General features: G+C 35.6%; 2 protein-coding genes across 8 annotated transcripts in view; one reads left to right on the top strand and one right to left on the bottom strand.

The window, feature by feature from the left end:
- ino80 (INO80 complex ATPase subunit) overlaps positions 1 to 18,089 on the top strand; it is an 82,874-nt gene extending 64,785 nt beyond the window's left edge. For 2 of the 7 annotated variants that reach the window (XM_073932924.1, XM_068215525.1), the window contains exons 28-36: positions 582 to 676; positions 1,022 to 1,094; positions 2,742 to 2,900; positions 3,297 to 3,399; positions 3,509 to 3,597; positions 6,044 to 6,202; positions 8,805 to 8,964; positions 13,997 to 14,215; positions 16,811 to 18,087. In XM_073932924.1, coding sequence (XP_073789025.1) covers positions 582 to 676; positions 1,022 to 1,094; positions 2,742 to 2,900; positions 3,297 to 3,399; positions 3,509 to 3,597; positions 6,044 to 6,202; positions 8,805 to 8,964; positions 13,997 to 14,215; positions 16,811 to 17,013 — 1,260 coding nt within the window. In that variant the 3' untranslated portion in view covers positions 17,014 to 18,087. Of the gene's footprint in view, positions 1 to 581; positions 677 to 1,021; positions 1,095 to 2,741; positions 2,901 to 3,296; positions 3,400 to 3,508; positions 3,598 to 6,040; positions 6,203 to 8,786; positions 8,965 to 13,996; positions 14,216 to 16,810 lie in introns of all 7 variants that reach the window. The other 5 variants (XM_009300835.4, XM_009300828.4, NM_001045119.1 and 2 more) reach the window with 4 other exon arrangements.
- Positions 18,090 to 18,227: 138 nt separating this feature from the next.
- On the bottom strand, positions 18,228 to 20,757 carry chac1 (ChaC, cation transport regulator homolog 1 (E. coli)). The gene is made up of 3 exons (NM_001110126.2): positions 20,116 to 20,757; positions 19,974 to 20,009; positions 18,228 to 19,070 (listed from the first exon to the last, which is right to left on the bottom strand). The coding sequence occupies exons 1-3, from the start codon at positions 20,284 to 20,286 to the stop codon at positions 18,687 to 18,689; spliced, it is 591 nt and encodes a 196-aa protein (NP_001103596.2). The 5' UTR covers positions 20,287 to 20,757; the 3' UTR covers positions 18,228 to 18,686.
- Positions 20,758 to 22,688: the final 1,931 nt, after the last annotated feature.

Here is a 22,688-nt window from a genome sequence, read left to right as displayed (position 1 = left end):
TTCTTCTGGATGTCCTCTATGGCTGGCAGTGTGGTCCCTGTGATGCGTTGGGCAGTTTTCACCACCCGCTGCAGTGCCTTACGCTCAGCAACAGAGCAGCTTCCATACCAGACTGTGACACAGTTTGTCAGAATGCTCTCTATTGTGCAGCATGAATTCTGCAGAGGATGTAAAGAAGATGATAACTTCCATGATTCCACACTCAGTCACAGCATCATAAATCGATGTGTTTATTTTGTGAATATGTTAATTATTGTGCTTTACAATTAAATATTGTGCATTTAATCACAAAGATGCTTTTATTTTCTCCTCTTTCTTTCCTCTCTAAATGAACAGTGACCAGACACCATTACACTGAACAGTTTTCACTTGTTTTTGTTAAATGTTAACTGCTTTTTTCCTCTGTTGCTGTTTGCTTGATGGTCTAAGATGCCAGTTTTTTAAAAGATTAGTATTTCAGTGTATTACCTTAATCTATTTAATTCAGTCTCTATAAGTTTGTTTTATAGTTTTTTATTTTAATTTTTTATGATATTTTCTGAAATTAAATTATAGCTTTGTGTTAATTTACTGTCCCGCAGGAGTACATGGTGTACCGCAAGCACACATACATGAGACTGGATGGCTCGTCCAAGATTTCGGAGCGGCGGGACATGGTGGCTGACTTCCAGAGCCGGTGAGTTTTCAGCTAGTTTTCATCCCCCGGACTGAAAAGGGAGACATGCGCGCCTGTAAACGCCCAGCTCTTTTTAAACCTAATTGGAGCTTGTTTTTCCAAAATGTCACCAAGTGTAAATTCCTCCTCCCTGGTGGTGCTGTCAGGGGCTTTTGCTCTCCCCTTCCTCACAGGGGTCTGGTTTGCATTAGCTCAGCTCTGGTTTTTATTTCGGAGGGGAGTGTGCTGTGTATTTAAACGTCTCTTGTTGTAAATTCTGGGTGGTTGGACAGGCCTCTTGAAGAGCACGATCTGCCGTCGCTTTATTTGCTTTCTCTCACTGTTCTGGTGTCCCCTCCCTCGCAGGACGGATATCTTCGTCTTCCTCCTCAGTACCCGAGCCGGAGGCCTGGGGATCAACCTGACAGCTGCAGACACGGTGAGGCCTGAAGCCCATCAGCAGATCGCCTCTCTCCACCCAAACCTGAGGCCATGAGAACAGAGTCTAAAATTGAAGACATTTAGCACTCATGTCATCATAGCTGCTGAACTCATTGACCTTAGTGTGAATTCTTTAAAGCCAAATGATCAGCATGAAAAGCAACACAGTATACTGGTTCGGGTTTATTTGAAGTAACAAAAAGGCAGGACGAAAACAACAATGAATTATAGTGCAGCAGTGTCTGTGAGCCATTAAATGAAAAACATAGAATCTTTTGTGTTGATTCAGAATTACGGTTAACATATGAAGTAAAAAAAATATATTTATATATATATCTGAACATAAAATTTGGAAAATACATTTTCAAGTCTCAGAACAATAAGTGTAGTGCAGCTTTAAAAGTTTTTCTCCTGTACGTTTAAATGTTTCCTGTTAATTGTTTTCTGAGCAGAAATAATGACTCATGCACATTTTTACTATGATTTACTGTGGATACCCATTAGATGTCATTCATTATAACAAGTAGTGAATATACTGAAAATAAAAAACAGAACTTTTTTTTTCAAATTGGATATAAAATGTTTTCCAAAACATGTTCTTAAACTGAAAACAAAAACCAAATAAAAAGCCATAAATCAACATCTGTTTTCCAAGTTTGAGGTTGCTTTCTCAGTAAATGAGTTTTCAGTAACATCTAGTTTGGGCGCCGGACCAAACATATTAGCTGGATTAAATTTCGATTCCATTCATTTTAAAAGTGCAAACAAATTTCAAACGTGTGTTACCCATGACTAGGGCCAAAACTTAAGAGTTTAATGCCTTTTTGACGAAGTAGAGATGATATTAAACAAGCAAAATGTCTATATTTATATTCATTCATTCATTTTCCTTCAGCTTAGTCTCTTATTTAACAGGAGTCGCCACAGCGCAATGAACCACCATCTATTCCAGCATATGTTTTAAGCAGCGAATGCACTTTCAGCTGCAACCCAGTTCTAGGAAACACCCATACACTCTCACATTCATGCTCAAGCACTACAGCTGATTTTGTTTTGACCAATTCACCAGTTGAAGTCAGAATTATTAGCCCCCATGTTTATTTAGCCCCATTTTCTGTTTAACAGAGAGATTTTTTTCAACACATTTCTAAACATAATAGTTTTAATAACTCATTTCTAATAACTGATTTATTTTATCTTTGCCATGATGACAGTACATAATATTTTACTAGAAATTTTTAATACACTTCTATACAGCTTAAAGTGACATTTAAAGGCTTAACTAGGCTAATTAGGTTAACTAATATATATAAAACATAATACTTATGTAATGTTACTAACCAGGCCAATAATTATCAAATTCACAGATTATGTTATTCTTAACAGTGTCAGTCCAGTACCTTGATCTTCTAGCTTACGATATAAAAAAACTTTGATTTAGACTATCAGAATAGAGCTTACCAGATCCAGAAAGTGCTTTACACTTTTGTAATTAATATGCATCAGATGGTCTGTGGAATCACCTGTGAGGAAACCATTTTTTATATATATGTGCAAGAACAACAAATGAATAGCCATTTATAATGATGTGTTCATCGAGGAAGTCCTGAAATAGTTCTAATGTAGCCGTTTCATCTCTCTCAAGGTGATCTTCTATGACAGCGACTGGAATCCTACTGTTGACCAGCAGGCCATGGATCGAGCTCACAGACTCGGACAAACCAAGCAGGTCACAGTCTATCGGCTCATTTGCAAAGGAACCATTGAGGAACGCATCCTACAGAGAGCCAAAGAAAAGAGTGAGGTTAGTGCACACTGCCTAGTCTAGTACCTTGACTGGGCCAAAATGTTACACAGAATGTAATGTAACACCTTTTCGATTGATGTGCGCTAATTATCCCTTGTCTCCTGATAGCTTACAACACCCCGTTTAAGTTACAAGAGCTATGTTTATCTAAATGTCAAACCTAAGAAGTTTGCGGTGACAAGGGGTTAAAGGAATATTTAGTCCATGCAATTACAACTTATTATACTGTAATTGCATATATGCTGTAAACATTCAGGCTGTCTATATCAACACATGGTTATAGTCCGTATATGTTTCCAAGAGTTGAGTCTTCTCCTCTTTCGGCTAGAAGTGATTTGATTTATTTTTTCTCTGTCTCAATAATCACTCTCTGCTGCGGGATCTGCACTTTAGATTCAGAGGATGGTGATATCAGGAGGAAATTTCAAACCCGATACCTTGAAGCCCAAAGAGGTGGTCAGCTTGCTGCTGGATGATGAGGAGCTTGAGAAGAAATGTGAGTTACCGCTTGGTTTATGGTTGTAAAAGAATGTATTAGATCTGGATTTGGGTAATGAGTGAATTGTTTGAGTCTGATTGAATGGTGCACTTGTGTTTGTGGGCAGTGCGTTTGCGGCAAGAAGAGAAAAGGCAGCTGGAGGAAAGCAGTAAGGTGAAAGAGAGGAAGAGGAAAAGAGAGAAATATGCAGAAAGGGTAAGAACTCTTATAGGGATGTACTGTAAATCTACTTTGTGTTCAGAAGAATATAGGAATATACAGTTAAAGTCAGAATTATTAGCCATCCTGTTTATTTTTTCCCCAATTTCTGTTTAACAAAGATAAATATTTTTCAACACATTTCTAAACATAATGTTTTTAATAACTCGTTTCTAATAACTGATTTATTTTTAATCTTTGCCATAATGATTAAAGTAAATAGTAAATAATATTTGACTAGATATTTTTCAAGACACTTCTATACCGCTTAAAGTGACATTTAAAGGCTTGACTAGGTTAACTAGGCATGATAAGGTAATTGGGCAAGTTAATGTACAATGATAATTTGCTCTGTAGACAAAAATAAAATAGCTTAAAGGGGCTAATAATTTTGACCTTAAAATGGTGTTTAATAAATTAAGAACTGCTTTTCCCCAGAAGAAATAAGAAATAATTTTCAGACATACTGTGAAAATTTCTTTGCTCTGTTAAATATTTGGAAAAAAATTAATATTTTAATATTTGAAAAATATATTAAAATATTAATAATTCTAATAATTCTGACTTCAACTGTATAAAGAATATAGCAGTTTTCTATAAATCAATGTTTTTTAGTTGTTAAACGTCTTTAAACATGTACATTACATTAATATTAGTAAATGCATTAGACAACACGACTAACAATATTTTTAGGGCATTTATTTATGATAGTTATATTCATGTAATTTTGTTCATGTTCACAGTGACTTTACAGTTAAAACGTTTTGGTTTTACAGTTTATTATAGTAAATGTTGGAATTAGATTAATGTTATTGAAAGTTATAGAAGTATTGTTTATTATTAGTTAATGTTAGCTAATCTAAACTAAAGTTTACAAATAAATGTAATCACTTTTTACTTGAACTTTTAAATCCACAATCACCCATTCTTCTTGTACACTACCTGACAAAGTCTTGTCGCATATCCAAGTTTTAAGACCAACAAATGATATGATAGGCAAAGCACTCTAGATTACGCTTATTTTACCATAATAAAATATGATTGTGTCTTGATTTTTTAATTTATTTAATTAGGACAGTAAGGTTTGACTTTGCTTAGACAAATCTTGTCACTTAACAGAAATAATGTACAGTATAGAATATAAAGTCATGGTGCGGTGGAAATCATATTGTGTATGACTCCCATGAGCTTGGATCCATACATCTCTGCAATGTCTCAAATAACTTAATAAAGTCATCTGAAATGGCAAGAAAGCGGTCTTGCAGGACTCCTGAAGTTCATCAAGATTCTTTGTATTCATCTTCAATGTCTCCTTCTTCATCTTACCCCAAACATGCTCAATAATGTTTACCTCTGGTGACTGGGCTGGCCAATCCTGGGCAACCTTGACCTTTTTTGCTTTAGGGAACTTTGATGTGAAGCTGAAGTATGAGAAGGAGTGCTATCCTGCTGAAGAATTTGCCCTCCCCTGTGGTTTTTAATGTAATGGGCAGCTCATATGCCAAGCTGTTGATGTTGCCATCCACTCTGCAGATCTCTCGCACGCCCCATACTAAATCTAACCCCAAATCATGATTTTTCCTTCAACAAACTTGACTGATTTCTGAGATTCTTGGGTCCATGCAGGTTCCAATAGGTCTTCTGCAGCATTTGTGATGACTGGTGATGCAGTTCAACAGATGATTCATCTGAAAAATTTACTTTCTGCCACTTTTACAAATGATCAACGAGAAGTCAAGATAATATTTGTTACTCTTACAGCTTGAATCGACAACAAGACTTTTGTCAGGTAGTGTACACGGAGCTGTGGTAGTCTAACTGAGTGCACATTATACAAGATCAGATATTTATCAGTGATGACCATCCTCCCATCAGAAATGACAATTATGTGGTTTGTATGGTGGTTAAAAGTGTTACCAGTAACACCAGCATATATGACTGATATTCCGAAACAATCTTTGAGAGTTTAGGGCCATTGCATGATTTAATGGCTTGAAACTATAAAAATGGTTCGTCAGTGATCCCCCTGAAACCCCCCGGTGGAAACTGCAATTATGTGGTTTGTACAGTGGTTAAACATGCTATTGGTAACACCAGTAAATATGACTGTAGCATATATCGCTGAAATCCTGAAATTATCTTTGACAGATTTACAGCCATTCCATGATTTAATGGCTTGAAACTATAAAAAAGGTTGATTTACTCTGTTTATAAGTCTGTCGCCTACTTTCTCTCTCTTTTTTTTTGTCCTTGGCTGATCACATGCCTGAAAAAAGTGTATAAATAAAACGCTGCTGTATATTCTTTGCCACAAACTATTTTTGTTATAAATGCAAAGATTTTTCTTTGGAGTACAGTATAGAACTTGGCAAAATATGTTGCAATGAACACTCTCCTTGCATTGTCCTTGATGTGTCCTTGCATCTTGCTCTTTTTGAAGAAGAGGAAGGAGGACGACCCAGAGTCGAAGAGGAAGAAGGAAGGTGTGAATATGGTCATCCCTTATGTCCCGTCTGCAGACAACTCTAACCTTTCGGCAGATGGAGAAGACTCCTTTATCAGTGTGGACATGGACTCTGCCATACCTAGTCCTTTCAGTGAGGTAAACACCAAAACTAGATCCAAAAACACTTCCTGGACTAACTACGTGGTCCTCATAATACTTACCAAATTACAGATGACATGCTGTCAGGGTGAATTATGGACAGTGCTGGACTTTGTCTTGTTAATGAGTTCACAAAACAAGCATGTGAGAACCGTCCTATGGAACAAAACGAATACCAAATGTATTTGAGATAAAACAGTTGTTGAATAGCACTGATATTTCAACTAAAATATTTCACACATATTTACATGCTTAAATCAAATACTTTGTTCACCTTTCGGAATTCACTTTCAAAATATTCAGTTCTGTTAAAAAAAATATATATATGTAAATTATTTAAAAGGCAAGTTCATTGGTACAAATTCGGCTGTTAACATTCAACATTATATCCAGGAACTGCAGGGAAAACAATAGTGTACCGATAAACAAATTCCAGCTGCTGTTTTACCAAACAGGTCAAGATGGACCAATTTAAGATTTTAAACCAGTAAATGTGTGGAAAAGAAGCTAATAAAGGTACAAAAGTAGCATATAATTTTCTCAAGAGGTGATCCAATGGCATCTGTGGTCTTTAGCATCATTGTTAAATGTGTTCAGTTTGTGCTATTCAAGCTTTTTATTTCAAATACTCTTGGCATTCATTTGGTTCCATACTGTGCCATGATGCTTTGTGTGGATTATTGGAGTATTGTCCATTAAACTAAACAAGATAAATTCAGTAGTGTTTTTAAAAAGTGGGATAAATTAGGTGGCATTATTCGTCTCACAGTTCATCCATCTTATGTCAAAAGGTGACTAATTAAAATTACAGCTTAATTTCAGCAAAACAAAAGAAAGCAAGTCTTTCTTCAATTTATGTGTTGAATTTTACAAAATTGAAAATATTGTGAAGGAACAAAAAACAAGCTTGACTACAAATATGTTTGTGATATTAATGTCACTTTATTTTCAGGACTGATTAAAATAAAGCGCAAAGCCTAACGTATAATGAAAAACTATATCAAAAGTCAATTAAATTATATATTCACAAACCTGTTTTAAATCCAAAAAAGTGTGTTCAGCAGCTCATATACTGTACAAATTATGTACAGTTAAGGTCAGAATTATTAACTTCCCTGAATTATTAGCCCCACTGTTTATTCTTTTCCCCAATTTCTCTTAACAGAGAGCAGATTTTTTTAATACATTTTTAAACATAATAGTTTTAATAACGCATTTCTAATAACTGATTTATTTTTATCTTTGCCATGATGACAGTAACTAATATTTGACTAGATATTTTTCAAGACACTTCTTTTCACAGCTTAAAAGTGACATTTAAAGACTTCACTAAGTTAATTAGGTTAGGATAATTAGTCAAGTTTGTTGTATTTAAATTGTATAACGATGATTTGTTCTGTAGACTATCAAAAAAATTAATAAATAAAATAGCTTAAAGGGACTAATAATTTTGACCTTAAAATGTTTTTTAAAAGCATAAAAATTGCTTTTATTCTTGCCGAAATATAACTTTCTCCAGAAGAAAAAAGATTATCAGACATACTGTGAAAATTTCCTTGCACTGTTAAACATCATTTGGGAAAATATTTAAAAAATAAAAAAATAAATCAAAGGGGCTCTAATATTTCTGACTTCAACTGTATATTAATATATATATATATATATATATATATATATATATATATATATATATATATATATATATATATATATATATATTAATATACAACTGTATATAATATTATTAACATAATGTATTAAGTCATATTTGAGAAGTACATTTTATTATACAGAAGTAATTCTTGTCATGATTTCTTTAAGTTACACGATAATTTCACAGATTGTATTAAAGGTCTTGGCATTTCTTTGTTAATGTGACTATTTGTAAAAGAAATGCTTCAATGCTTGTGACATTGTGTCTGCTAATTATTTTGATTGGCGAAATTTTGATGCGTCATTAAACAATACACTTATGTCATGGTGATCCACCACACATAATACTGATTTCACAATGCAATGATCTCACTATAACTTAAAGCAAAGCCAAAATAAAGTTAAAATGGTACATAGTCAAGATTAATTGTTAACAAAGGTGGCGTTCATTAAAATACCAATTGAGCTAAAACATTTGTGGTGTAAGTTAATATCCTTGTTAAAGGTCTTTTCTGAAAAACCCAACAAAATCCATCATAATTAGTGAGTTTTGCAAAACACACCATACATCTAAATATTTGATTTCATATTTATACGGTCCATACCAGCGTTCTTCCCTTGTGTCTAATACAGTGTGTCAAAGTTGCCTCTCACTCTTTTTTTCACAATGGTCATGAATTATTTATAGTGCTGCCTTTTTATACAAGACATTTCATGTTAGTTCTTAGGAACCGAAGTTCCCCAAAAGTGCAACCTGTAAATTGAAACACGGTAGCAAATAAATGCTGAGCGAGCTGTTATGCCATTTTCAACGCACTTCCTCTGGTTCACCAGTGATCTGACGGTGCTCTTCCTCCTCCTCATCCATCTTGTGGTCCTGCTGTCTCTCCTCTGTGGTGCTGTCCCTCTGTCCCCGTCTCACCCCCAGAACTATGTGTCTCTGCAGATCTCATTGAGCAGCGAGCTTCAGCCCAGCTCCATTCCTGCAGACGAGAGCAGCAGCGACATGCTGGTAATTGTGGATGAACCTGTATCTTCTGCTCAACAGTCCCGTGCCACCAACTCTCCCGCCTCCATCGCCGGCTCTGTCTCAGATACCATGAATGGTGGGTACCCTCGTCATTTTTGTAATAACATTTGAAAAATTTTTTATATTGCTCTGAAAAAATAGATCACTTGAAAATTATTAATGCTTCTTTTTATTAATGATTTGTTTGTCTATTGTACTTGTTTTGAGTCAAATGGTCATTTGTTTTTATATCTTTTTTTACAAACTACTAATAATGTGTTTTCAAAACCTCACGGTAAATTATTGTCATTGTGTACGTTTACATGGACACCAATAATCCTGATTTTAATACAATTAAGGCAATACTCTGATTAAGAGTTAATCATGTAAACAGCAATTTTTGCTTAATTTAATCCAATTATGGTCATAATCGAACTAAACAGAAATGCAATTAAGACATGTGGAGTATGCCGATATTAGTCCCATTATTGAAGTGCAGTACAGACATGTAAACACTGCATCAAGCTATTACCGTCATGTAGGATTTTTACCGCATTTTGCATATCATCTATACACACACAGCTATTTGACACTATTCTCTGCACCTACCCAGGCATAAAAGGACAACAGACACACACATTGCAAAATTCAGAGTGTTTTTTCCCAATACGGCATACGGTATCAAATTCTATTAGAACTACACTCTTCCAGCAGTTCATACTTGCATCCAATATCTCGCTTGTTACAGGGGGCATGCATGAAATGTTCCTGAATGAAAATGAAAGTGCCAAACTAACTAGTTAAAGTCGACAACTTAAAAATTAAACACCCGAAATTACATGAAACTCCAGAGAAAATGTGGATAGTGTTGACGCAATGACATTAAGAGAATTATGTGCTAGAACATCTAAAACTGTCTTTATTCAGATTAAAGCAAATCATTTGATTACTGATGTTCATGTAAATGTAGTCAATGAGAGCATTATTTATAGAAAATGATAATTGATCTATGTTTATTAATATATATAATATTAATATATGTAATATATAAAAAAAATCAATAAATAAAAAAAAGAAATTCTATATAAAAGAAAGTCTATATATACTTACAATTTCTTTTCTTTTTTTTCATATTTTTTTGACTATATGTCTTCAAGATTAAATGCATTAGATTTCTGTCAAATGATTGACTGATTAAATATTTACATTAAAAGAAATTTACATTAACAAACAGTTGAACAGGTGTACCTACAATCTGTTTCACTCCCAAAAAATGTCGTTCCATTTCCTTAAAAACAAGCTCTGCTCCAGCCCACAAACTCCCCAGGTAGAAGTTTATTTGGATTTGTCAATCTCTTTCCAGAAATAGGATTTTTGCTTGAGTTTTTTTTTCTTTCAGGTCCCAGAATAAATGGGTTTCCATTTATGTATTATAATGTGAATTTTGGGGGATTAAATAAAAAACCTTCATTAAAAAAAAAATAAATAAATAAATAAAATTGCTTGTACTTTTTTGCTTGTTATAAAGAAGCTGTTGCCTCACAGCAAGAAGGTCGCTGGTTCGATCCTCGGCTCAGTTGGCGTTTCTGTGTGGAGTTTGCATGTTCTCCCTGCGTTCACGTGGGTTCATTCCGCTGTGGCGACCCCGGATTAATAAAGAAAATAAGCCGACAAGAAAATGAATGAATGAAGGTGGCATTTATCAAATGTAAAAAAATTGTTAAATATTTATAACAATTTTACATTGCTGTTTTTTATTGTATGTCGTTTCAAATGAAATTATTACTCCAGTCATTATTGCTTTTACCATTAATAATAATTATTAATATTAGAGTGATTTTTGAAGGATCATGTGACTCTGAAGACAGGAGTAATGAAGCTGAAAATTCATCTTTAAAATCACTGGAATAAATGATTAAATTAAATTATAAACTTGAACGGCTATTTTATAGTGCAGTAACATTCACAATTTTAGATTTGTACTGTATTTTGATTAAGTAAATGCAGCCTTGGTGAGCAGGAGAAGCATATTTTAAAACATATAAAAATCCAACTGACCCAAAACTTTTGACCGTGTGTGTGTGTGTGTGTGTGTGTGTGTGTGTGCGTGTGCGTGTGTGTGTGTGTGTGTCTTAATTTTTTTCTTTTCTTTTTTTATTTGCACATTCAATTCTTTTTTATTCACTACTTGTATTGAAAGAGTTAGTCAGCTGTCCTGCTCGCAATCTGAAAACTGTCAACTCCAAGTCCTGCCTTGTTGTCTGTTTAAGGTTATATATAGCTACTGTAAGGATGGAATTTTAACTAAAGCAGTTTGAACTGTAGTTCTTCTAGAATGACTAAAAAGTTATCAGTTTGATGGTGAAAAACTGTACCTTTCTAGTCAAACCATCCTTCTGCAATTTTATACCAAAAACGGAAATAAGAGCTGCATTAATAGCTAAAAATGTGGAAGAGCGTTGCTATCATGTTATTGTATTGTATTGCAATATGGAGCAATTAAGTGTTGATGGTTAATCACAAGTAATTCACAAATACTCGAAAACAAAATGTTTTGATGACAATAATTCTCTATGGTACAACCGAATTAGTTACAAATAACTGTATAAAACGATAAAACATGAAATTATAAAAACGTTTGATATTAATTGTAGAGAAATACAAGTAGGCCCGTGACTAGGCCCAAAAAAGAGCCTGATAGCAGTAGAGCCAGAGAAGATAGACTCCAGAGCACTAGAGGAGCAGAGCAGAAGCAAGAGACAGAGCAAAGTTTATTTTGTGTCTTTCTTGAACCTTCTTGGTGAAAAAGACGTTTTGCCATATAAAAAATTGCACATGATCATTTATATTCCTACACTACTAACAACAAATTATTCCACTTTTAACAAGCCGTTTTTCTTTTTCAGTTTAATCTTTTACATCTATTCACTTCTCTAGTCTCACTCATTCTCATTTGAGTTTGTTGCTTTACTATTCAAATGCCTGAATATAGTTGAACAGGGTCACATTTAGCACAGACCTGGCTGCCTTCCTGTTGAGTGATGAGCACAGTGCTAATAAGCAATGTTGCAGTCTAGGTTGTAAAGCTGAGAGCACAGAGGTTTGTGGGATTGAGCTTGCCGGTGAAACGAGAGGAGAACTGTGGCTATGAAGGAGACAGGGTTTGCGTGAGTCTAGGCCGCAGTGGCTCAGACATACAACCTCATAATAAAATGAGGATTAGTGGAAGATGACAAACTCTGACAATTCAGAAGAAACATGTTAATGCTGTTGGGCTGCCACTTAATCCGATAAAGAGTTGGTTAGATCTGTGGAATTATATTTTAAGTGTAGACTAGCATTTAAAAGTTTTAGGTGGAGCAAGAGGTTTTGTTTTTGGGGAAAAAAAGTCTCACCAATGCTGAATTCATTAAAAAAAAAAAAAAAAAAGTAAAACTGAAATTATTATTATTATTAGGGTTTAAAAGGACAGATTTGTTTTGTTTTCTTGACCATGTTAATGAACCCAGTAACAATATATATTTAAGCAAAACACAAAATGATAATTGGTCAAAATAACAAACCAATTTTTTTTAGATGCATTTAAATTAGGGCTTGGCGATAAAATTGGCATCGATATTTATTGACCGAACACCATTGTCAATATCCATAAAAAAATTTTTTTTTTGAAGCTTTTTATGAAGGCTATAGTTTTATTAAAATGTGGCTGCTAAGCGCGCCTTAGAAAGAATGCCAATAAGCTTAGGGTGTAAGTTTGTGCAAGTGGCGCTCACGTGACGCAAGCAAATTCTTCTGGTACAAATAGTTAATAAACATCTGAACTTTTCCGTATGCTGCAAATGCACCGCGATTCATGTACATAAAACTAGCCAATCTTCTTCACACTTTGTATGGAATTTACACATTTCAGTAATAACAGTAGGCTAGGGTGACGTAGTGGCACTGTATGTAGTGCTGTCGCCTCACAGCAAGAAGGTCGCTGGTTCGAGCCTCGGCTCAGTTGGCGTTTCTGTGTGGAGTTTGCATGTTCTCCCTGCGTTCATGTGGGTTTCCTCCGGGTGCTCCGGTTTCCCCCACAGTCCAAAGACATGCGGTATGAGTGTGTGTGGATGTTTCCCAGATATGAGTTGCGGCTGGAAGGGCATCCGCTGCATATAAAAGTGCTGGATAAGTTGGCGGTCAATCTGCTGTGGCGACCCCGGATTAATAAAGGGACTAAGCTGACAAGAAAATGAATGAATGAATAAATAGTAGGCTAATCAGTTCAGGCAAAAACAGCGCATCTGCAAACTTTTTTGTTTTTTACTTTTTTCCATAAACTTGCATCAGAGCTGTAGCAATGGTTTGTCTATTTGTCTTTTTTTTCAACAATTGATGGTCACCTAGTTGTGAGAGACGCCATAAAAAATGTTGAAGGAAATCACACGCTTAAGCTTTTCACAAGTTTTGGTTGCATCATTGTCGCATAGCACATGCGAAAACGAGAGCCGTATAGCCGGAGTGAAGAGATTTGTAAATGAAAAAGGATGTTGCCAGAGTGGCTTTTTGGTTTCTTTTCTTGTGCACTATACCCTATCTGAAATATTTTACCGTAGGGGGGTAATGTAGTCATTTCACTTCACAATTTGTAATGTTCAGTATGAATTTGAATAATAATAATAATTGCTCTTTTACTTGAAAGCTCAGATTTGATTATCATCATTTGTTTTGTTTACAGAGGTTTACTGTATCATTATTATTGACATGATACAGATGTTGATCTACCTTTACAATTGCACACACTTTGTAACATTTTATTTATCAAGTTTAAGAGTCTCTTTAACACTTCTGTTTACTTTATTATAAAGAGTTCAGATATTTTGTTTAAATATTTTGGTTTTTGCCTATTAAAACTATTTGCCTTTGTAATGTTGGTAAATTAAAATAAAGTAGTTAAATAAAAAATCCTAATATTTTTAACTGATTTGTTAAAAATTATTCAATAATTATCAATATCGAATGATATAAAACAACATATTAAAGTAATTGTTTTTCTGGCCAGTCATTTTTGTCAAAAACATCTTTTTTTTTATCTCGATATTTGCTAAGAAGCTAAAGCTAACATTTCACTGCACTTGATGTTCTCTCAGGTGTCTCTTCTCAAGATATATCCAGTCCAGGCAGGGGAAGGTCTAACCGGAGTCGAGGACGACCTAAAGGCTCTGGAGGTGCTGGAAAATCATCTGTGAGGAAGGGAAGAGGAAGGAAGTCGACCGCGGGCAGTGCTGCAGCTATGGCGGGAGCGATGGCAGGAGCAGCAGCCGCTTCTGCAGCTGCGTATGCCGCATACGGCTACAGTGTGTCTAAAGGTAACAGTTTCAACGCCCAGGTTTACACAACACAATGTTAGGCTAGAAATCTGAGGCTTGTTTATGTGAGTGACGAAACAACATGATATGGATACCTAAAGAAATATTTAGCAAGCTGTGAAATGTGTTTCTAACATAAGCAGCAACCAACAAGCCAGTGAGAGAGAAATGTTGCACAGAGAGACCTTTGACTGGCAGCAAAAAGTCTGGACTCCATTATAGTTTCATTGTCCAAGAACCGCTCAAGAGCCCTAATGACTGACATGTAAGGTGACAAATCGGTTCTTTCTGGTCTACATAAAAATGTAAAGCCAATGTCCCTACATGCTCCTGCACCAGTGTCCAACCAGTAAGTTATTCGTTCAAGAACATTCAGTCATCAGGAGACTTTGCTGTGAAATTCATAAACCATTCAAAGCCAACCACAAAAATCCTTAATTCATGAGTTGGCTGTTACCAGACAATCCATTAAAGAACTCAACACAAGCAACTCTCAGAGGTCCTGTCAGATTCAATCAATGTGTCCATGACTCTCAGTGTTTTCAGTTTTGTGGATTTTGTCCATCAGATGTTCTGCCAATTATCCATAGGTATCCGAGGCTGAGATCAGAGAGCAATTTAAGGTGGAATTGTGTCATCCATCTCCATATTTTTGTGTTTATTTATTACTTTTGCTGCAAATTAGCACTTCAACAACATGGTTCAAGCGTCTTGCGCCATTTTTATTTTAGAGGAATTCCATTCAGTTTCTTATATGACTAGTGGTGCATGCATATTGTACATGAGACTTTAGTGTATTTTAGTCCTGTTTCCGAAGACACACCAAGTCTGCCTCCGAAATCGCTTGCTTCCATACTATAGGTTGTTTTCAGTCACGTGGTTCTGGTGATGTGCGAAATCATCTATGTGGTACATACTGCATAACTATATTACATGAAAAGTACTATAGTAAATATAGTGTTTGGAAGCATACTATAGATAATTACTTGAATTAAACTGTTGTAGTAATTTTATTGTTACTGTGATACAACAAAACTGTAGTAATAAACAAATTATTCAACAGGCTTCAGTTTTCTACATTCAGTTTTTAACGTTACAGTATTTATTCCAGTTTACTCTGCGACAGTATTCTGTAGCATTCATTAACAGAGAGTTGTACACATTATACACTTTACTGTGTGGTTAAAAATCATGTTTATTTTAAATTACTCTATTTTTTTCCCCATGCGGATATCTTCCAGACATCACAAAATAACAGATGAAAGCATACAAAACCGTGGACGCATACTCTATTATTTATTTATTCATTGTTGTAAGGGGGAAAAGTGCTCCAAAATAATAATTGTCTATTTTTGTGGCAGGGGTTGCATTTCTTTTTTTTTTTTTTTTGTGGATAAACTTACCATCAGCAAACTTTTACTGCTGCTGCGCATCTCAATGTTCACATTACAGATGTTTATTCTGCCGAAACACCAGTAAAAACAGAGTATTGCAAAACAAGATGGAGATTCCATGGCAGAGTATGTTATTTATATTCTCCTGGATTTTTGTGTTGGTGTTTGTATGTGATTTTTATATAACACATGAACATGTTTATACACATAGCTAGGTTTGTATATAATCTTTATTAGAGCTGTCAAACGAATTATTGCATTCAAAAAAGTTTGTACACATGGATGATTTGATAAAATTTTTATTACATGCCGCCTTTTCTTCCATTTTTCAGCCAGATTCTTGAACTTTCCCCTCTTCATGGCCAAAAACCTTTGGAGTTCTATAAAAGCTGTTCTACATTTCTTATTTTGGCCGATTTAAACGATTTTAAACAACATAAAACAGAAACATTTTGATGTTCTGATTCCCCTGTAGAAGAATCACTTTTGCCCTCCATCTGAATTTCGCATGTCATCAATGACGTCATTTGAAAACAACCTATATAGTACGCTAAAAAGAGTACACAAGCTGAGTAGTATGTCCAAATTCGTAGAATTTGAAATACAGTATGCGAGAAGTAACCAGATGACCTACTATTTCCAGCGAGATTCTGATGTGCGCATCTGATGGACGCTACGCTATCCCATGATGCACCGCAAGAGAATTAATAAATGAGACTGATGTGGGTAGGTCACATGATTGTGACATAATGGCGGACGCAGTATGTCTAAGTTTCATTCATACTACTTGCATTCATACTGTACTTCTCTATTGGTCGAGTAGTAAATTAAATTGCACTGCCTACTGAGTAGTTGGCGATTTCAGACGCAGCCCAACAGTACAGATTTTCAATCTCTTCCTAATCAAACACACAAGAATCAACTCATCAGAACCAAGAACAGACTTCAAAACCTGAAATGAATGGGTCAGATAAGGGAGACATTAAAAATATGTACTATTAGTGAGCCTTCAGGAACAGGGTTAGGAAACAGGTGTAAAGTTACCTCAAGGCACTAATACAACATGTATTTGAACAAATTCACGATGACCAAAACAGTGTTGTGTGAAAAGAACCGCAATCCAACCACTTTGAACATCAGATATTACACACAGCATAACAAACAACAGTTCAATGTTAATTGTTAATCAACCCTTTTTTAGGTATTCCAGCAAGCGGCTCCTTACCAACGGCTCTCATACGGTCTTCAACCACACCTACCTTTGTTCCAGCTGGCACCTCCTCACCGCAGGCTAAAAGCAGCGCTGTGGCCACCAACTCACAGACTTTAGCACATGGCAGTTCGCAAAGCCAACACAACCCTACTAAAAGAGGCAAAATCCCCAGCAACCACAGTGGACGGTAGCAGCCTGGGAATGTTTGTTTGCGTTCTGATTGTAGCATGGCCAGTATATTTTCAGTCCCATGTCGACGATTTTCTTGCTTATGATGTTGAGCCGCTATCAAACCACAAGCCCTAATGCCACTGTGAAACCCGACCTGATGCCCATCATGATTTTGCATTCTTTTATGGACTGGAGAGCAGAATGCGAGGTCACACTTTACTTAACAGCAAAAACAAGTCATTTTTTCCCTTGATAATTCAGAATCTGAGGTTTAGCTAAGTTTATGCAGAAATGGTGATGGAGTTCATTATTCCAGTGACTGCTTTTTTTTTTTATAAAGTTTTCAAGACCATGCAAGGAGCAACAGGGCCATTCAGATCATTGTTATGAGCAGAGATGAGATGGTGACAAAGGAGGGATGTTGGTTATTGAACGCCCTCTTGAACAAAGTCTTTACATTTTACACACATTTGAAAAGATCTGTTATTTTTGTAGGACAAACTTGTTGACGTTTGTTCAATTCAAATACCGAATGGCCTTCTCTTTCTATGTTTATTTGCTGCAAATTCAAAGAGTTTGGCCTAAATACTACTATATATATATATATATATATATATATTCATTCTCTTGGGAAGAATAAAGAAATCAATGTGTTTTGTAGTAAATGCAATGGAGAAAAAAAAAAGTCTGAAGTGAGCGCTGCTCAAAAAACACGTCACTGCTCAGATTTGTGACTTAAAAACTTGGATATGAAATGTATTATAGCTTAAGTTAAGACTTGGTAATTTATGATCTGTGCTGGGTGTAAATTGTATCAAAGCGGTTTTTATTTTTAAATAACAATGAAAAGTTCATGATTTGTTGCATATAGTTATGGTTTTTGAAGGCCATTTCTGGGTTCATTTTGTCTTTAAACGTGATGATGTTATATGTATGTAAATACTTAAAGGGTTTCGTCCCTTTCAAAGTTCTCCCATTTTCCCTCAATTGCTTGTCTATTTTTATAGGTCAGTGTACATACCTGAAGAAATGCCCAAATGATTCTTTTACTAACTTGGGGGGACAAAAGCCCTAAATAAACATTAATTCAATGATTCGAAATTGTGATTTTGTTGCACCTAACATTGCTTTCTAAAAGTTCATTTTAAACTTCATTTTAAATTTTAAACATCAATTTTTTCACACATTTAACAACCATACCAGCTATATTTCACATTAAACACAACAATCCAGATGCATGTTTGTTGATCGTTTTAATGTGCAAATAACTGTAATGACTTAACAGTATTCTGCTTAGTGCAAATTGTAAAATAAAAAAGGGGGAGTGTCTTGAGATTCCATGCAAACATATTCACAACATAAACAGCTTAAGAACTGGACAAATTTGGCAATACATCACAAGCATGCATTTGTACCACAGCACAACATACTTGAGCACAAAACAATGATAACTGACAGTACTCATGTTTTGACATTACATACTTCAAATGTTGACAGGCTAAAAATACCATGTTCCCGTAACATCAGCACCTACTGATGTATTACAGTGATAAATTGGTATAGGGAGAATAAAATATCTGAACAGCCACTTAAAATGACAAATCGCACCTTAAGGACGGCAACATTAACTTTATATTAGAACCTTAATGCTGTTTTGACCTATTTGATTGCTTTTCAGAAGATCTACAGGTTTCTATGCGGCCAATAATATGGGTCTAATGGTGGCGAGAAGAGCTGCCTCGATGGAGAACAGGTGAGGGTCGTCCACATCAGGACAGCTGACTCTCATGAACTCCGCCAGGCGAAGCAGGTACTCGATGTTGTGCCCCGAATTCCCCTTGCACACAGCGATCTGAGAGGCGATTTCCTCTGTGCTAGCAGGCCCCAGGTAAATGGGGTTGTCAGGCGTGGCGATGTAAACCAGAGCCTGGACTGGTGGCTGATTGGTGCCACGCGGAAAGAAGTCGACAGCCCGGGTCAGATAACCACCTCTCACTGCCTCCCTCACGTTCAGGTACTTGAGAGACTCCTCCATCTGAGAGCCAGTCACCTCGAAGGCAACACCCCAGGTGCACACCTGTGTACCAAAACATACGGTTAGTAAACATATGGTGGAGGGAAAGTATTTAAAGTGATGTGTGGCCAAATTTCATCATGTTGTTCTAAACCCATATACATTTTTCTTTCTGTACAATAAAATTAAAGGTAGGAGATATTCTTACGGCTGTAGCCAGGGTCATGCCATGTCAAATAATAATAATGGAGGGCACATAAGACGTACAGCCGTAATAGTTCTCAGAACATTCACGGTAAACAAGTTCTACAAGGACGTGAATGTTTGGAATCATTTAATTATAAAAATTATGCCTAGGCTTGAATTCACCTTGTCGAAAAGGTTTGAAGTAACGCCATTATGCTGCCAACTCTTAATATTTTCTTCATAGATATGTATACATGGACAGATACCATAATGATCAAATCTGACATCTTGGAACGGTTAACATGTGGTCAGTAAATTTCCCAACATATTACAATTTAACGCAGCTTCTGATTGTAGAAATCTTTATTTCCTGTACAGTTCCTACAATTAAATAAGCATTTAAACTACATTGCTTTGTTACATTTAGCATATACTTAGATCTTAATTATATTGATACGTTTTATAATTAAGATTGTTTTGATTTAAATATAAATTCAGTAATTAGCACAACCCTACAGTTCCTTGGACCCCAGTTTGAAAACCCCCTGTAACCCTCTTTGTTTTGTTGTATATTGATGCTTAGTAAATGCGGTTTCTGATTTTGATGCAAATATAGACACATTTGTGTCAGCTTGTGTTCCAATATGGTGGATGCCTATTCCGGGTGGCATCTATAGATGTCCTAAGAAATAGCTTGTAAAAATAGCCGCCAACGGGGCTCTCGTGTATGTACATGTATGGTTGGTTGTTCCTAATAATAAAAAAGGAAGTTCCACTTACGTCATCCTCCTCGATGAGCGTCACCACTCTTCCGGGCTGTCATGGAGACACGTAACGTAAAAGGTCAACGAGTAGCAATGGGAGAACAGTTCAGGTATTTTATGAATTTTCAAGAAAAATATGGAATTTAAACGCAACTTACCATTTCATCATCTCCACGATGAAAGTTATCCCCATGCCAGAAGCGTCTCTTGTACCCCTTAATATAACCGACTTTGCTCCTCTTGTACTTGAAGTCTGGCTTCCAGACCAGCGAGCCGTAGCCGAAGATCCACAAGCTGGATTTTCCAGCGACGATGTCTTGAGGTTTCATCTTTTACAGGATGGTATGAGTGTAGAAAAGGTAATAGTGTGCGCTTTGATGTAAAAACAGCTAAATGAATGGGCCACAGGCTAGGTAGCTAGCGTTAGCTTCCTCCTATCAAGGAGAAGAGGTATGGGTTGGCTCACGGCTATACCGCGGACGGTATCAGAGCCCAACTGCTTAGCAGTTGTGATGGTGCAGTCTCGCAAAACGCTTTTCTTTGCCTGGTGCATGCCTATGCCGTGCAGTTACCGCATCATTGCCTTAAAACTCCATCTTGGCCTTTTCGGCTCTTTCAATCGGAATAAAACACAAAAAGCTGTTGCTAGCTCGCCGGCCAGCCTCCTGTTTATCAACAAACCTCTACCCGGCCAATCATACGGTGCTGTAAAGGCGGATCGAATAACCTTTTAACCGTTGTTTTCGCGCACCCCGGGCTGCCGCGCTGCTTTTCGTCCTCGGCGGATGATGAAATGTGGGCTGCTCTGAGGCAGGCTATATGCAACATTGCCTATGGGCGTATCTGACCTTGTTCGAAGATCTGACCAATCATAGCGTAGCAAGGGCGGATCGCCTGGTCTTCTGTCCAATCGTTCCATCTCTGCGTGACTCTATAACCGCATACCTGTGTGATTGGCTCACGAACAAGGAAAAATCTCGCCCTGTTGTTCAATTTGATAGGGCGGTCAGCTGTCGGTCACAGGACACGCGCACTCTCATTGGTCAGCAGATCTGTCGCTTAAAGTCTGTTCGGCTGATGCAACGTGAAAGAAGCGTTTCAAGGGGCGAGGCAGGCACAGGACGTACTGAGAGGATTGCGTCAGGCCTTCCAAGAATGCTATCCGAAACCCAAACAGTGCTGAATGCTTACATACAAGGAATTAGAAACGACTGAATAAGATAACATCATGTAGTATAAAATGTAGTATAAAATGTATTTTCTATGTAGGTTCACATGAATGCTGAAGTGTAATATGTAATACAATATAATAATATTTAATAGCCTATAACCAAAGAGATCTTCATTGGGGAACAATTTTTCTGTAATAATGTATAATACATAACAAAAAGGCAGTACAGTATTCATCTCATTTCGTAATGTAATAAAATATATCATATAATGTGATAGCAATGTTGTGTAGTAATTATTACATGTAATCAGGATTACATAACCAGATTCTAAAAATCACTACTTAGTAATTAATAATTACTGTAATTGATTTGATTCACCTTATTTTTTTAATCAAATGTTCCTATATATATATATATATATATATATATATATATATATATATATATATATATATATATATATATATATATATATATATATACTTAACTGTAATTAAATTATAGTAGGAATTTGTATAATAATGGCCACAGAAAAACTCTGCAGATTCATTTGCACTCAGTGCTTCAAAATTTGGGAACAAATAATATTAAAAAAGATAGAAAGAAATCTAAACTTGCAGTCAGGGTACATTAAATAGAATAAGTAATGTAGATTTAATTACAGTTTTTGTTTACAGATTTTTAATCAGAATTTGTAAGTAATTCGAAAATCAAGATGCTGAAAAGTTTAGACTTGAACATATTTCTCATGAGTTTTATTTTTGTCAGTGTGGTCAATGGTCAAATATCGTCAAATTTTAGATGCATATTTTCTTGTCACTAGAAATGAAAACAGCCTTTGCATTCTGAGTGGGTGCAAATTATTCATACTATTATGCTTATTTTCTTTTCTCTTACTGACATCTTCCTTGAATATTCACAATATAAAATGGACATGTAAATGTTTGTTCATTTCAATGTAAATTCTTTTGCAATCCATACTCTTAAATCTGGGAACAAATTAAAACCAAGCAAATCATGTTAGTTCTAAAGTGATCTAAAAGTAATCAAAACGTTGTCACAATTAAATACCAAAAATAGGTAATCTAGCTTGCATTACTTAATTTGTAATAACAAACACACTACAGTTTACATTTTTTAAGTAATAAAAAACATCAACATTCTATCACAAATGATGTACTCATATAGATTTTTTTAACTCTAATGGTTTGTTGCAATCAGTTTTCTTAAACTGTTTGAGATGCCTTAACTTATTGGGTTTTACAGTACTCAGTTGGTTTGAGTTCTCTTCATTTATTGGGTTTTACTGTGCTCAAATTGCTTCATTTACTCAAATGGATTAAGTACACAGTACTTAACATTAGTTTTTTTTTTACTTAAATGGTTTGTAGCAATTGGTTTCCTCAACTGGTTCAAGTTACCTTAACTTTTTGATTTTTACAGTGTATGTTTATTTTTTAGTTTTGTTCTTCACCAAAAATAGCAACATCCTTCAAACATCTGCATTCAGTTTTATCCTATCATGACTGTTGAGGCAGATTAGTTTCTTCCTAAAGATC

The sequence above is a fragment of the Danio rerio genome, chromosome 20 (assembly GCF_049306965.1).
Source record: "Danio rerio strain Tuebingen ecotype United States chromosome 20, GRCz12tu, whole genome shotgun sequence".
Lineage (NCBI taxonomy): Eukaryota > Metazoa > Chordata > Actinopteri > Cypriniformes > Danionidae > Danio > Danio rerio.
This window is presented reverse-complemented; position numbering and strand designations above follow the sequence as displayed.

What these genes read in the sequence shown, in the direction of transcription:
- chac1 (NM_001110126.2), bottom strand. Translation starts at nt 20,286, where the DNA reads ATGAAACCTCAAGACATCGTCGCTGGAAAATCCAGCTTGTGGATCTTC. An exon ending in ATCGTGGAGATGATGAAATG is followed by an intron (nt 20,010 to 20,115) that starts GTAAGTTGCGTT and finishes TCTCCATGACAG; the next exon opens with CCCGGAAGAGTGGTGACGCT. An exon ending in CGCTCATCGAGGAGGATGAC is followed by an intron (nt 19,071 to 19,973) that starts GTAAGTGGAACT and finishes TTTGGTACACAG; the next exon opens with GTGTGCACCTGGGGTGTTGC.